Consider the following 15322-nt stretch of genomic DNA (forward strand, 5'->3'; position numbering starts at 1 on the left):
GATCCAGTGGGAGGTGTCCCTGCCCATGGCAGGGAGTGGAACTGGATGGGCTTTGAGGTCCCTTCCAGCAGAACCATTCCACGATTCTATGATCTGGGTGATCTGGAGCTCTCGCTATCAGGAAGTGTCAATTTATTCGGGGTGGAAGAGGCCCAAATGCAGAACATGAGACGCACATTCATGGTGTCAGCAGCTGCAGCCGCTCCCAGGGCAGCAGGAGGCTGAGCTGCACCCAACGCACACTGCGCCAACGATGATGAACTGGGCCAGTTTGGACTTTGCTGAACCCTGTGTTGCCCCCTGCTCTGGTCCCAGTGGTTGCTCCAACTACAGGATGCGCTAACGAACACATTCCTTCTTCCCATCTCCTTAGCGGTGAGTGCTGCTTTCTCTGAGCTTCTCAAGTCATAGCAAACGATAAAAGGAGTCACTTTGCAAGTCCCAGTCCATGGTTTTCAGACTCCACAGAGGGAGATGGTGTTAACAACAGCCTGTGGTAAACAGACACATTTCCATCTCCAAGCACGGAGCATCTGCCTCCCATCTTCTGCTCCACCATCCCAGGGATCCAAACAGAACTTGCCTTCCATCGGATGAAATCCCACCGTACACAAAGACAACCCCATCTCGGCTACACGCGCTCCCCAGCTCATCCCGTTTATCTCCACCGGCACAGCCCTTGTGTTCCAAATCACTTCCTAAAGCTTAAGATGTTTCTGCTTTCTTGCCACAGAAAAGTCACTTTGGTGACCTCTGTGCTGAAACTGAGACAGCTCGTGATGGGCACGCTGCCACACTTAAACACATAAGAAAAAAAAAGAACAATTCACTAAGTTAGTAGCGGCAAAAATTCCCAGAAAGAAAAAATAAAATGTACATCTCCATCCCCTGTTGTTTCCAGCCTGTTCATTGTGTACCATTTACACCATGACTAACCAGGTCCATCGTAAAAACAAGAAAGAAACCATGAAATAAATAGATGTTGACACCAGTGGGATTTCAGGGGTGTTATAATTCATCATTTTTCCTGCTTTCTCCTCCAGCTTCTGTCTTCTCGGTTTTGGACCCTGTGTAAGGAAGCAAACTCAGTTACACACTGTAGGGGTTTTCAGAGTACGCAAAGCAGCGCTGAACGCCCCCTGCCATTCATTAACTATTCCACAAGGCTCTCGGTCCATGGTACAGACACAAAGGGAATGCTGCAAGGACTTCTAGGCTCCGGAATGCTGAAGCTGTCAGTGCCCTCCTCTCGCTGAACGCTGCTGTTCTCACACAGGACGGGCAGAATAACCATGCGCCTGCGCATCAGCTTTTCAGCAGCGACAGGCTGGCAGCTGTGGGACTGAGGATCGACCGCAGCGGCACGCTGTCACGTCACATCAAAGAACGGAAGCGTGGAGACAGTAAGGAACCAAAGTTTGTGTCCTCCTCTTTGCAGAATTAGCAACTGCTTCCCAGGCAGGGGTTCCACCATCTCACTGCCTCCTACAGCTAAAAAGGAGGAAAGCAGCACGCAGGCTGCTTGTGCTTGTAGCTACCGAGTTCAGCCGCTACTGAAACATTTTACTCACCGGCGTCTGAGCCAGGCTCATCACCTATTGCCACTTTCTCAGCTGCAGGAGGCTCCTCGGCTGGACCAACGTCCTCAGGTTTGTCTGTGTACAAAACAGAAAGGAACAACAATTCAGGGTGAATACGCAGGGGAGTGGGTGTAGGTAGACGAGGTGGCTAGCAGTGAGGCATACAAACAGGCCAGCCACGGTGCCTCAGCAGGACTGCAGCACCTCCCTTTCACGATGGATCCCTCAGAGAAGCATCACAGAGCTGCTCTGAACTTCTCACCGCCTCTCTCTGCCAGGTTTTACAGCCTGGACATTCACTGGTTGCACAGGGAAGTCACCTCTGGAGCTGTGACTACAATCAGGATCTCTTAATCCGGCAGGAGGATCTGGCAGGGAACTCTGCGGATGAGCAGCAATCTAAAGGGCCAGGGGACTTCGGTGACGGAGACCAGCTCACAGGGACGCCTAAATCGACAGACGGACTACCGCTCTGGTGGCAAGTAGCAACATTTTATTCTCCAAACGGAGTTTTTACACTCTTCTGGTTCCTCTTCAAATAATGATTACATGCTTCTGGTTGAGATAACATCGTACTTGTATGCACTATTTACATACTTTATTACTATTCTTGTCGTTAGAAAGCAGGCTCTACAAGTTCTACAAACAAGGGTCTACGTGTCTGTCCAGAGTTCACATAACATCCTTAACTAAATCTGCAGGTGTTCCTGGAGTGTATACATTTAGCTTGGGCCCTGGAATGGGGAGAAACACATTATACTCCCAAGAACCTCTGTGTCCACATCCTCCCTCCCAGGAGGAGCGGCTTTTAATCTCAGCACAGTTTTCTGTTATCGACCCTTTCAGGCCCCACAGAACACTGCTCTCAAGGCCTCTGGCTTCATCATTCTGCTTTTGACCCTTTCAGGCCCTCAGAATGTATAATGGTTCTCCTCACTTGGGACCTGAGGATCTTAAAAAGTGCTGGAAACTTCAAATCTATGTCCCAAGAGATTTATTTTTTTTTTTCCTAAGCCACAAACCTCTCATTGACAGCTCTTTCTGTTCCTCGATATTGGATGTGATGTTAAATACCTGCTCCAGACACCCAGGAGGGAACAGATGGCTTAGCTTTCTTACAAGGCAGCCAGCAACTGGCCAGATCCTGACCTGCCGCCTTAGGAAGTTTATAAACACTTTCTATTCCTCCACAGAAATAAAACAACAAAAGGTGGGGGAGGAGGACACTGCAATACTTCTGCTGCCCCAGCTCTCCTTGCAAAGGAGGAGGATCCTTTGATCCTGCAGTGAACCACTGTCTTCGTTTATTTAGCTCCCTTTCACTCAAGGCAGAGACACAAGTGTGTTACAGGTGGTAATGACATGCTAGGATTTACATACACGCTCCCCACTTGCTCCTTACCTTCTTGTTTCCCCTCCGTGGGAGGGATAGTGTCCTCAGTCTCAGAGGCTGCTGTAGCATTCTTGCCTGTATCTGTTTTTGTGGTGTTCTTCTCCTTTTTGGGTTTGGGTTTTGCAAACTTGGCCTTATTTAGGAGATATTGCACTTCCCTGTCCAGGGCTGCAATCTTAAGCTCTATATCTTTGGACAGCAAGATGGGTTTCTCAGTAGGAGGGAGCTTGTTCTGTTCAGCCAGGGTTTCGTTTTTCCAGGTCTGTGGGATGGAAAGAGGTGCTTTTTAGATGATTTTTGTTTCTAGGAATGACTGTACATCACTGTATCTCAGAGCACCACTCCTTCTAACTTACTCAGGACAACGCTGCTCCCTGCTACCTTTCCACCAGCTTCTCAGTTACCCAGAGGGCAAAACGCAGAAACACAACCCTCAAAACCCAGCATCTGCTTTTAAAAGCTGCAGCCAGCTTACTAGGCTGCCCCGGCACTCCTGGAGACCACTGTCCATGTGCAACACAAGACCCGTTTACACCCCCTCGAGCGGTCTGGGGTCAGGCTGGGCGTTAGAAAACATTAACATGCTGAAGAGCTTTGGTGGTGGCATGGGAACGGGCCATGCACGCTCTGTTCCATGACCTTGAGGGAAAAGTCCACGACCTGTTACTTCAGGAGGAAACACAGCCCAAACCGTCACCCCGCCCTCCCCCAGCACCACTCATGCCTTTATTACCGTTGTTTCATTGATGGCTTTTTCCAGCGTACTCAGCTCCACTTCCGTGAATATCTGGTCAGACTCTGGAATCATTCGGGCCCCCCTTGAAGAGAAGAATGTTTCTTTCTGATAAACTGAACAGACTGCTTACAGCTCCAGTAATTATAATAATCACTAACACATACCAAACAAATAGTGCAGTTTACTTTTGTGTCTTTTTGCATCTGCAGGAAACAGAGCCCTAAATCAATGCTAAGAACGGAAAACAGAGCCAGCAAATGAGATCAGAAAAACAGGGAAGAGAAAAAGCTGAGGCCATAGAACCAAGGGAGAAAATGATATTGGCATCTCTGATGCTATCAGCTGCACGCCCCTCCTTGCTCTTACTTGAGAAAGATGGTAGAGTGGTTGAGTAGACTTTCCAAGGCAGCCAGGCGTTCTGGCCACTTCCTCCTTTCCTCAACACGGAAGAAGAGATTCCTGCAAAGCTTTTTCAGCTCCAAAAGCTTGTCTTTCAGCTCCTGCAAACAGGGGAGAGGGGACACCATCAGTTTTGCCCACTGCCTAACATCGTGAAACCTCAGAAGTTAGAGTTGCAGTTTTTATCATTCTCTCTGTCAAATAGACTACTTTGATACACAAAAAAAGAGCCATATGACCAAGCTTTATGTGGAACCAACAGGTTGCTGCTGAAGCTGTTGAAGACGCACTCATGAAGACAACTTCATACCTTGTTCTGTGCATAATGCACTGAGCAAGCAAGACATTTTCAAGAACCAGATTATTATACAAAGGATTGAGATGGATCAATTCCCTGTCAGCCCATGGGGCTATTTCTGCGTTGGTAACAGCAGACCAATATCCGGACTAGGCGCAGCCATACCTTTGTCGCTGCTGCGTAGCCTTCGTCCTCCATCCAAGTGGAAGCCTCACTAAGCTTTCTGGAAATTTCTTCTCTCTGCTCCTCTGTTGAGACAAACTGATACTCCTCTTGGTAAAGCTTGTCCTGAAAGAACAAAGCAAACGCTTCCATCAACACCACTGAGCCTGGAATCAACCAGGTCACCCACCTGCAGCTGGGCTGGACTGCAAACACCCAGCGTGCTGCGTGCACCCACCAGGAGGTTCCCATTTAGCCCTCTCAAATCCGAGCTCCCGCTCCTGGCATTCCCAGGAGCACAATGGTAATGCACCAGGTACAGAGACATCCACAACCACCAGTTACGTGATGGTAAAGCTGCAACAACTGTGGTTACACACACACTTAACCTCAGTTGCCTCTTCTGCACAAGAGCTCTGGAGAAGCTGTAGCTTCTGGTTTGATATAGTGTGTGGTTTGGGATACTGGAAACGCAAAGTTTAATGTATTGGACACACTGAAGGGAACTGTTTGTTTTGTATAAAGGAAACCACCCAATTCCACACGGGCTCGGGAAGCCTCAAAGTAGCAGAAAAAGTGACAGAAAGATGACAACTGGGTTCTTCAAATCAGCTTCCCCGGTTCAAACACCTCCCCTGTGTTCTTCAGATCCGCCAAGCTGCGTCAGACACTTCTGCCTACTCCCCCGGAATTCTCATTTCCCTACACCCCTTCCCTACCTGGGTCTCAAAGATGAAGGACTCCAAGCTGTTGGCTGATTTTTCTCTCTCCTGTTTCTCTAGATCTCTGATTGTCAAATCTTGGAGCCTAACATACAAAGAGAAATCAAAGGTAGCAAGCGCCTTTAGATGAGCATCACATCACACGCATCAGCTTCTGACAGGAGAGCTACATGAGCCATCGCTGTCCCAAAGCAATTTGCTTCCTTTATCTAGAGCTCAAATCCAGCAGAGCTATTGCAAACCTACTTTTTCATCGAGCTCTTCAGTTCCTCCTCCAGCAGGTCGGGCACATCGTTTACATCCACTTCCATGGTGATCTCGTGGACGACCTTCTGCTTCTTGGGCACTTTGATCTTCTTCTCTTCCTCCGTTTTGCTGACTGTGCTGTCACCGGAACTTTTGGATGGTTCCTCCTCTTTCACGGTTTCTCTGTTTTCCTTGGGATCCTGTAACAGATAAAGAACATTCTCAGGGAAGGAAACAGCTGCAGATTTGCAACTTTTTCCAAGGCAGGGCACTAACAGGGGAAGAAGAATTCCACTGAGGAAATTCCACTTCTCAGAAACTGAAATCATGGTCCCATTCCTTCAACCTGATGCTCACCTGAGACTCTAATTTCTCGCCTTCTTCCTCTTTCTGTGACTCTGCTTTTGGAGGAGCAGATTCTGCCTGACCTGGAGACTCCTGCTTTTCTTCTCCCTGCTCTTCACCATTTTCTTCCACACTGCTTTTCTGGTCCTGTTTCTCCTCCTGCTCTTCTTTACCTGCCTCTGGTACGCTTTCTTCTTCTTCCTGGTCAACACAGGCAACCAGAGAAGAAACCAAAAGTGGTTTTAGCGTAGAAGTTCCATGCAAATGTTTCACAGAACAGATAACTCTGCAAAACGAAAATCAGCACTCGCAGAGACTGCAGCTATTAGAGAGGGACTGTGCCGAGCTGGAATATTAATGAAGAGTCACTTCAGTGCAGGACACGACTCTGCGACAAGGAGCTTTCATCTCACTAGCAGGAAATGTAACCGCTGCTGCCAGCACAAAGGCAGCTGAGCCTCTGCAGCCCAGGAGAAAGCAAGGAGCCTGCCAGACGCCTCCACAGGCAGAAGCCTATTCCACAGATGTCCAGAACAATTAAAAAAAGAGAGATTTTGCCATAAACAAGCCCCGTAACATTAGTTTGCCACTGCTGTACTTGCCAGCAAAAGACCACAAGTCTCTTTAAGCGCACGCCACGTAAAACAGGAATACAGCACTTTCTGGAAATACTTAAATCGCTGCCAAACACCTCTATTTCTGCTCAGGTGAACAACTGCCTCTTCAGCAGCCACAGCAGGGCCCAGGGGCTCCCTCCTGCCAGCCATCCCCCTGGGGCTCACCTGAACGGAGTCAGTCAGGTTCTCTCCAGCCTCCAGCGTCGGGCTGCCTCCCCCAAACAGGCTTGAGATGGTGTTCCCAAGTTCTGCCGATGGGAGACAAAGCAACAAAAATATTATCTATCCAAAGGAGGAAGAAATTCATCTTCAGTGCTCATTTCCCCCCCCTTACAACCACAAGGACCACCAAGAGGCTCCGTTGGTAGGGTAGTAACAGAAGCTCATCCTTTCCTGACCTGTGTCTTCACGAGCACAGACAAGTGCGGCTTCTGCCTCTACTGAAATATGACCTGAAATTTGTAACTTTGACTAAAAAGCTTCAGGCTTCACTCTGTGGCTGAACCACTGCATCTCTCCTTCACCTCCAAGCATGCAGCTTTCCAACTCCTCTCTACAGAAAAGTGTGCACAGATAAGGGCACCTCAACCCAGACAATACGGGAGAATGATGCGGGGCTGGAGATGCAGGACTTCCCCGCAGGACAGACCTGACATCAGCAGCTGGGGCTGAAGAAAGAGGAAACAACTTCTATTTGTCAAGTTGCAGTACGTGCCACAGACAGCCGAGCAGCATTAGGCATTTCAGCTTTCAAAGGGCTTTTAGGTTATCTTGGAGCTGTGTACGGCACCAGATGCTAGAGCTAACTGTTTAAAGCAGTGATATGCTTTAGCTGTTTCAGCTACTGCAAGTGAAACATCTCAGTTCATGCAAATGGTCAGCACTTACTCGTCAGCGTTGACTCCTCCTCCAGCTTGTCTTCCACCAAGGTCTCAAACACAGATTCCACCTTGGAGAGGGGAGCAGAGAATTAGTTTTAAGCAGGGATCAGCAGTACTGGAGAGAGGGACAGGACTGGGAAATACACAGGCTGTCAAACATCGTAGCAGCGACTTGCTCACCCGGTCAAGACTCAGTACTCCGCTCTCATCCATGTTGAAGTGAGCTTTGATGCCTTTGGATTCGTAGTCCGAGTGCTTCTTGAAACTGTCTCCAACTCCCTTTAGCCTCACGGTAGTGAGATTGAGAGAACCAAAAGCCCTGGCAACACGCATACAAAAGCAGAGAGAAAACATAAGTGCACTGCAGAAGAGCTAGTCTTGTGTCACAGCCACTTCTGAGAGCTACACAGAGCGAGGAACACCACAGCTCCGTTCGCTAAAGCGCACACAACTATGAACAGATCTGCACACACACACTGGAGGTCAGCTGGATTCACAGGCTGCCTGCCAGTAACGTTTCCCACCACAGCAGCCGGCACTGCCCTGGAGCTGCCCACTCATCTCAACTCACCGCAAGTTCTCCTGGTTCAGGAAAGACAGGTCTCCGTAGTTGACATAGAACTCAAAGTCATCTGTGTAGCGGTTGAAAGTGATAACTTTGCGCTGTGGATAGGGTGCCATGCGCTGGAACAAAATCCTCTTGTTGTGCTTTAAACTCTTGGATTTATCATCCTCCTCAACTTCACGAGTAAACTCCACCTGCATCAAACAGAAAACACGGCTCAGCAGCTGCAAACTTCCTCTACAGCATCTTACATCAGACATCCGCAGCATTTGTCTGTTCCACCTCAGGCAAAAGCTGGGGCACAGGTAAGTGTTTCTCAAGAGATGTTTCTATGTGCTTGACTCCTTGGATACAGCACTGCTACAGAACGGCAAAGAAAGATGTCCAGAACATCCTTAACTGACAGGAATCCAACAGGTCACCCAGAACAGCCCCATTTACCCACATCTCGCACAGGAGAAAGCAAGCTAAACGTTACCTGGATAGGAAACACAGCGGCGTCCCGAACAACAAAAGGCTTCACCTTAAAGGCTTTGCTGAGAGCAGCTGCCTGGTAGACCGCACCCATCGCAGCAGCCTCATCGGCGTTGATATTCTTGCCCAGTTCTTCTCTAAGAAGTGAAAAGCAACATATGTCAGCTCTGCAGCCACTGCCACAAATGGCAACTTGTCAGTACTGGGCAGACAAGAAGGGGACCCCACATACTCACTTGCCCACAGCTTTCAGCAAAACCTCCTGCACTTTGGGGACCCGTGTGGCACCGCCAACTAGAATCACCTGGTCAATTCCATCCTAGGGATTGGAAACAGGCACCTTGTCTTGAGAAAGCAATTTTTGAAAGCTAAGTTCAGGGCTTCCTTATGCTCCTTCCCCAGTCACCACACACCGACGCAGTGCTCTGACAATATCCACACTACATCCTACCACCTCAGGGCATGACAGTGCCCACTGGATCTCGGAGAGGCACACGGAAACCATGCCAGCAGAAAGAACCTGGCGTAAGGTCTGTCAAATAGGGACAAGTCACCTGAAATGTGGGACTTGACTCAGAATTATAGACTGTAGCTTAATGCCACAGGAGCCTGTGACTCGGACAGCAAGCTGGACTAGGATGGACAGAAACCCGGACTCTAAGAGGCCTCGCATTGAGTACCAGAGCCAAAGGATGCTCAAGGGCATCCTGGCACCCTGGGAGGCGAGTGTTTAACAAAGCAGCAAGTCTCTGCAAAGGACTGCAGCGCACTTAGCCCAGGGGCTTCTAAAGGGAGCGCTTGCAGAAGCCTGAACAGCAGCGATGCTGCTTCCAGGCACTGAAATAAAACATCAGAAGAGAGACCTGAACCAGCATAGGAGATAAAGAAAGGAAAGATCAGCGTTTCAAACCTCAAGCCCAAGAGTAAAGTTTTTTTAACAGCAGGAAACACCTCCTCCAAGTCCCCTGGAAGGAGCCGTAATAGCTCCTGCCTGACATGACAGGAAGGAGCCTCCTTGCAGCAGCAACTCCACTCTGCTACAATAACAGGCACGTGCACCTCTCAGCAGTGCCGATAACGCCACCACTGATGCTTTGATCATGACAGGACAGCAGTTCCGTGCACAGGAACTTCAGGCTTGTTAATGCATTCCTCAACCTACCAGGCTCATTTCTGCGCTGCTCAGAGCCTGCTGCACAGGTCCAGGGACTCGCTGAAACAAGTCGGAGCACAAATCCTCAAATTCTTGCCTTGAGACTTTAGCCTTGAAGTCAATATCATCTAGCAGCCCCTCAATCTGTCCAGAAAAAAAGCAGCCGGAATGAAGTTATTCCTGGAGCATTCTCCAAGCAAAATTTTTGCCTGACTTGCCCCGTGTGTGCAGAGTTCCAGCTTTCCCAACCCATCACGCTCATGCAAACCCTGACATTGCAGAGGTGATGAGAGGAAGGAAAGTGGGTGCTCCTCTTAGTGAACAGACAGCTCCTCTTAGTGAACAGACAGCTCCTCTTAGTGAAGGCTTATTTACTAAACCTCACACAACTCCCTCTCATCCAGCTCACTTACCACTGGTGCTAAGTGGCACAAGTTGAGAGGAACCACCAGTGCCATCACCTCCACCCCACAAACACCAGCAGCGATGCCCTTCCACGCGCCGACACAGTGTTCCTAAACGACTGCCCTTAATCCACCCTGCTGCAGCCCTCAGAAAGCTGGAAACACTGTGCCAAAAGGTCAGACCTGTGCCATGTGGTCAGCGTTGGCGCTCAGGACGGTCTTCAGGCGATTGGCTTCCTTCAGGAGCTTGGCCATGGCCCGGGGATTCTTTCGGACATCTTTTGAAGGATGCTGATCATTAAAGAGCTTTGCCAAATAGTCCCGGAGGCGAAACTCCATCTCTAAACCTCCAAGAGTACGGTCAAACCTGAGCAAAACAATGCACAGAGATGTAATAGCTTAAACTAAGCTGAAGTACAAAGAACCTCCGCATATTTCACACACATGCAGAGCAGCAAGTGGTCAAAAGTAGCTGCAGCACCATCAGCTGTGGGTGACCGTGAAAGAACAAAGGTTGTTAAAAAATAGCGGGGAAAAAAAAATAAGATTCACCACCACAACAGCCTTTGAGCAGGAAACTTCATTAAATTTATGGTAAAAGCCTCATTGCCAGCATGTCAAACAGCTGAGAAGCCAGCTCAGGTTGCAGGTGTTTTTTTGGAGACAGCAATATAAATGTTCTGGAGTTAAAACTGCTGGGCTGGTGATTCACAGCATCACCTCCTTGTCTGGCACACACACTGCATTTTCATCCCTGTCTAGATGGATATTCTGCTGTTTCCAACTGAAACACTCTACTTCGTAAGATTATAGGAGATGGGATCGTGTTAAAATGGCTTAAGGCTATAAAAAAAAAAGGCAAGCCTGAATCAAATTCAGTGTCCTGGTTCCCTCCTGGAAGCTCTGTTACCTTTGCACAAGACAGCAACATCAGACTCATTACCAACTGGAGCCTTCTCACTCCGAACGCTTCCATTCTGCCAACCAAAGCACTGTGCTGAAGCCCCACTGCAGAATTCTGCATTTTGAGACTGCAAAACAGTTTCTTCCCCGAGACCCGTGAGTTTTGTGCAACTCATGCTGAATTCTTACCCGACGCCCTGGATCTGCAGCTGAGGTTGGGTTCCCGAGTCCTTTGTTTTCACTGTCTGATAGGTGACGATGGTACAAACGGTGCTGCCTGCTCCCATGTCGTAAAACATGATATTCTGAAAAAAGAAGTTGGGATGGTGAAGCAGAAACACCTGGATATCCTGCATGATTAAGGAAAGAACCTTCTGCGGCCTGAGCCAGACACAGGCCAGGACTACCCACTCCCCAGCCCAGCTTCACCCTGTTAGCAGCAGGACTCATGCTCCGGTCCAACATGGGAGATTTTCAGTGCCATGCCTGACACAGGCAGACATGAACACTTTTTCATCCACTTCCTAGACCAGGAAACAAATCTTTGCTCTTTAAAAGTTTCTTCTACCTCAGGAAAATCAAATATTTTGAGGCTGGTCTTCCAATATCTTAGAAAACCATGCAAGTTATTCCCTCTGGATTTACAGAACAGGAGCTGCCACCACCTGCCCTCCTCGCTCTGGAGGCGTTCAGGCTTCACCACATGTTCACAAAAGGTTTCACCTCTTCCCCTTGTCGCTGCTCATGAGAATAGAAACTGGCTGACCCGCAGAGCCCACTTCCTCGCAGTCGAGTCCTTTTGACTTTATCCGCAGCCCTTTCTCCCCCACACGCAGGCACATGCACGGGACTCTGCACATCTCTCAGGTGTGCCTACCTGTGCGGTGGCATTGATGTCTTTCCTCCGAAAAACCCCGTAGTTCAGCGCCACGGCCGTGTTGTCGTTGATGAGCTGCAGCACCTTCAGGTCGGCCATGCGGGCGGCGTGCAGGACCGCCCTCCTCTCCGCCTGGTTGAAGTAGGCAGGAACGGTGACCACCGCGTCCTTGATGGGCTGCTCTGGAAGAGTCACGGAGAACGCAATTTGCTGCATGCAAAGACTCATTATACGGGTGATGGCAGCAAAGCCAGAGAATCCAAGGTAAAGACTTGTATACAGAACATAATCCTGAAGAAGAAGCGTCAGGATCATCAGGGATGAATCTCTGTGTCCCAGTAAAACCAAGCAGGCTTTGCAGACTGTCACACAAAGCCAGACATCTGCTAGCCTCTGCCAAACATCAGGATGTTGGGATGCCCTAGATTTCAGCAAATGTTATCTTCATTGAGCCTGACTCTATGTTCACTCATAGTGAGAATGTCTCCCTTCAAATCCTCAAAACACATAGAGGTATTGTAAGAAACAGCTCAATCCTTCCAACCTGCAAACTCCTCAGCCAGACCACGCGAATAGTTGAGGACCATCCCCAGCATCTCCTCCGGAGAATACTGCGTCGTTCTACAAGAAACAGACAGGAAAGGAAATTATAGCCAGAGCAGCAGCAGGAGAAGCCTGGCAGCCCTGTCCCACCTGCGGGGAGCCCAGCAGCAGCCACTTACTGGGACAGCTTGAAGATAACAGTCTGCCTCTTCTCATCCCTCACCAGTTCGTGCTCTGGGAAGCGGGATTGGTACAGCGCCACGTGAGGATTGTCGATGCGCTTTCCCAGCAGATCCTGGAAGTACCTGAATGCCACCTTGGGGGTCCTTATGGACTGCAGGAAGAAAACATGCATCACCCTGCTGCATTTTTTTCAGCTTTGCTGTTGCCAAACGAGCCTCTCCCAAGGTACACAGAAAACGGCTCTCGTCACAGGAGTTTGGAGCACAGGACTGGGACACGGAAAGCCAAGAACAGCCTGAGGGGATGAGAAGTTCAGGACAAGAAACAACACTGCCTAGTGCAGACACGGATCACCAAGGACCCGATAGTGGGAACGTATGTCCTGCATACAGGAACCGCCGTTGGACTGATGAGTAACAAGAACTCTTACCATTCCTAGCGCGCTGTCCCCAAAGAGACGCTCGTTCTCCTTCAAAGAAACAGCCACAGGCGTTTTCCTTCGTGACTCCCTGTGTAGGAAGAGAGGAATAAACCAGTCAAACAGGTGAACCTGTCACCAGTGAGGAAGGGCGTTCTTTCCCTTTCCAAAAGACTATAGGAAGGCGGGTGGATGCCACCTGCGGAGAAGAAGGCCAACCCCTGGGGCTGCAGCAGCAGCACTGCCCTCTAGAGCGTTTGTATCTCCTGGATTCCTCATGACACAGGCAAACACCCCGTGCTTAAAGCACGGACAGACACCTTCCAAAGACACAGCCAAAGCTGCGAGGAGCAAGCTTTGTTTTTCCCGTAACACATGAGAATTTAATGAGGCGACTCATCTCTGCTCCTGTTTGCGAGTTACCACACCACTAAGTATTTTGTCACAACAACTACGAATGGCTTGGAGTTGTCCCAGGAGCTCAGTGCAGGCTCCTCACCTCCAAATGCTTCATTGCACACCATCAATTCCCTAAGGTGAGGCTACAATCAAATGACCTGAGAAAAGACTCACGAGTCGCTTTCTAGAATACACCACTTCATACCTCAGCAAGACTGGCTCTGTTTTCCCTTCCCTCAACCAGGTAAAGTGAGTTCCCCGCTTCTATCAACCACTACTACATTTCAGGGTGAAAAAAACATTTATCATTTCACTCCTCACTCCCAGAAAACGAGGATCATTCTGTGTCTCGGGGCTGGGCTACAGCAATGGCAGCAGAGCGAAAGGAGAGCTCATAGAGGAGCGCAGGATCTGACCAGCGGCACCACAACAAACCTTTCTCCAGAGTACCAGGAATGGGACTTCCTCACTGGATGGGCCAGAATACAGCGTGAGGACCTTTCTCATGGGAACCACAGCACACCCTGTCCCACACAGACTCTCAGTGTCTTATTTTACAGCTCCCCTGTGGTGGGATTCCACCTGCCCGGAGTGGCACTGCTCACCCGCCGCACGGCCCAGGCCACAACACCCACAACCAGAGAATAGAGGTGTTCCGCTCAGGACAGAGGAGCCCTCAGAACGCCAAATCCTTCACAGGGTGGATATAGTGCCCCGTTACCCTCTCCTGGCTGCTCACTTGTTGAGGACGATCTCCATCGGCACGCCGGGCTTCACGATGGCGACCTTCATCGACTCGCTGCCCACATCCACCGACATCACGGCCACGGGCTCTGGCGGGAGGGAACGGGAGACCCCGGTCAGAGCCCAGGACACAGGGAGGACTCAAAGCCCGGTACCGGCGACGGGGGAGCTGCCCCGCACTGGTACAAACTGACCTCGGAGCTCCTCCTCAGGCACCGGGAGCTCCCCTCGTCTAAAGGCACCGGGAATACCGGGAGCTCCCCCCATCTAAAGGCACCAGGAGCTCCCCTCGTCTAAAGGCACCGGGAATACCGGGAGCTCCCCCCGTCTAAAGGCACCGGGAATACCGGGAGCTCCCCCCATCTAAAGGCACCAGGAGCTCCCCTCGTCTAAAGGCACCAGGGAATACCGGGAGCTCCCCTTGTCTAAAGGCACCGGGAATACCGGGAGCTCCCCCCGTCTAAAGGCACCGGGAATACCGGGAGCTTCCCTCGTCTAAAGGCACCGGGAATACCGGGAGCTCCCCTTGTCTAAAGGCACCGGGAATACCGGGAGCTCCCCTCGTCTAAAGGCACCGGGGAATACCGGGAGCTCCCCTTGTCTAAAGGCACCGGGAATACCGGGAGCTTCCCTCGTCTAAAGGCACCGGGAATACCGGGAGCTTCCCTCGTCTAAAGGCACCGGGAATACCGGGAGCTCCCCCCGTCTAAAGGCACCAGGAATACCGGGAGCTGCCCCCCTCCCCAGGCACCGGGGACCCCGGGAGCTTCACCATCCCCCCAGATACCGGGAACACCGGGAGTTCCCCCGACTCCCCCCACTCTCCAGGCACCGGGAAAGACCAGGAGCTCCCTCCCCAGTCATCGGGAACATCGGGGGCTTCCACATCCCCCTAGGTATCGGGAACAACAGGAGCTCCCTCTCCAGGCACCGGAAACACCGGGAGCTTCTCCCCAGGCACCGGGAAAACAGGGGAGGTCCCGCTCCTTCCCCAGGGACCGGAACGCTGAGACCTCCCCCCCTCTCCATGCACCGGGAACACCGGGAGCTCCCTCCGCAAACCACCAGAGAGTTTCCCCCCAGTACCGAACGACCCAAAAGCTGCCCCCCGCCCCCCTGGGTGTCGGTACCTGCCCCGGGCAGGCGGCAGCCAAGCAGCAGCAGCACCAGCAGCAGGGCCATCGCGCAGCAGCCGCGCCCCCGCGCCATGCCCGCAGCCCCGGCGGCCCCGGCAGCCCCGGCCCCGCCCGCACGCGGCGCGCGCTCATTGGCGCAGCCGC

At 50.9% G+C, this 15322-nt stretch overlaps 1 protein-coding gene across 1 annotated transcript; it reads right to left on the bottom strand.

Moving 5' to 3' along the window:
* Positions 1 to 992: 992 nt before the first annotated feature.
* HYOU1 (hypoxia up-regulated 1) lies at positions 993 to 15287 on the bottom strand. Its single transcript, XM_054087151.1, has 24 exons — positions 15173 to 15287; positions 14038 to 14131; positions 12912 to 12990; positions 12478 to 12632; positions 12300 to 12376; positions 11756 to 11937; positions 11068 to 11183; positions 10159 to 10342; positions 9581 to 9715; positions 8655 to 8737; positions 8423 to 8555; positions 7951 to 8138; positions 7560 to 7698; positions 7387 to 7447; positions 6664 to 6746; positions 5894 to 6082; positions 5537 to 5736; positions 5288 to 5375; positions 4572 to 4694; positions 4076 to 4209; positions 3707 to 3791; positions 2983 to 3235; positions 1572 to 1655; positions 993 to 1067 (listed from the first exon to the last, which is right to left on the bottom strand). Exons 1-24 carry the CDS (start codon positions 15249 to 15251, stop codon positions 1009 to 1011), a joined length of 3003 nt encoding a protein of 1000 aa, XP_053943126.1. The 5' UTR covers positions 15252 to 15287; the 3' UTR covers positions 993 to 1008.
* Positions 15288 to 15322: the final 35 nt, after the last annotated feature.

The sequence above is a fragment of the Cuculus canorus genome, chromosome 23 (assembly GCF_017976375.1).
Source record: "Cuculus canorus isolate bCucCan1 chromosome 23, bCucCan1.pri, whole genome shotgun sequence".
In the NCBI taxonomy this organism is placed as follows: domain Eukaryota; kingdom Metazoa; phylum Chordata; class Aves; order Cuculiformes; family Cuculidae; genus Cuculus; species Cuculus canorus.

Bases quoted from the DNA above. Each gene is read 5' to 3' on its own strand.
- HYOU1 (XM_054087151.1), bottom strand. From the start codon at position 15,251: ATGGCGCGGGGGCGCGGCTGCTGCGCGATGGCCCTGCTGCTGGTGCTG. The intron at 12,377-12,477 runs GTAAGTGGCTGC...TGTTTCTTGTAG, and splicing joins GTTATCTTCAAGCTGTCCCA to AACGACGCAGTATTCTCCGG. The intron at 8,738-9,580 runs GTAGGTTGAGGA...TCCAATCCCTAG, and splicing joins GCAGCGCAGAAATGAGCCTG to GATGGAATTGACCAGGTGAT.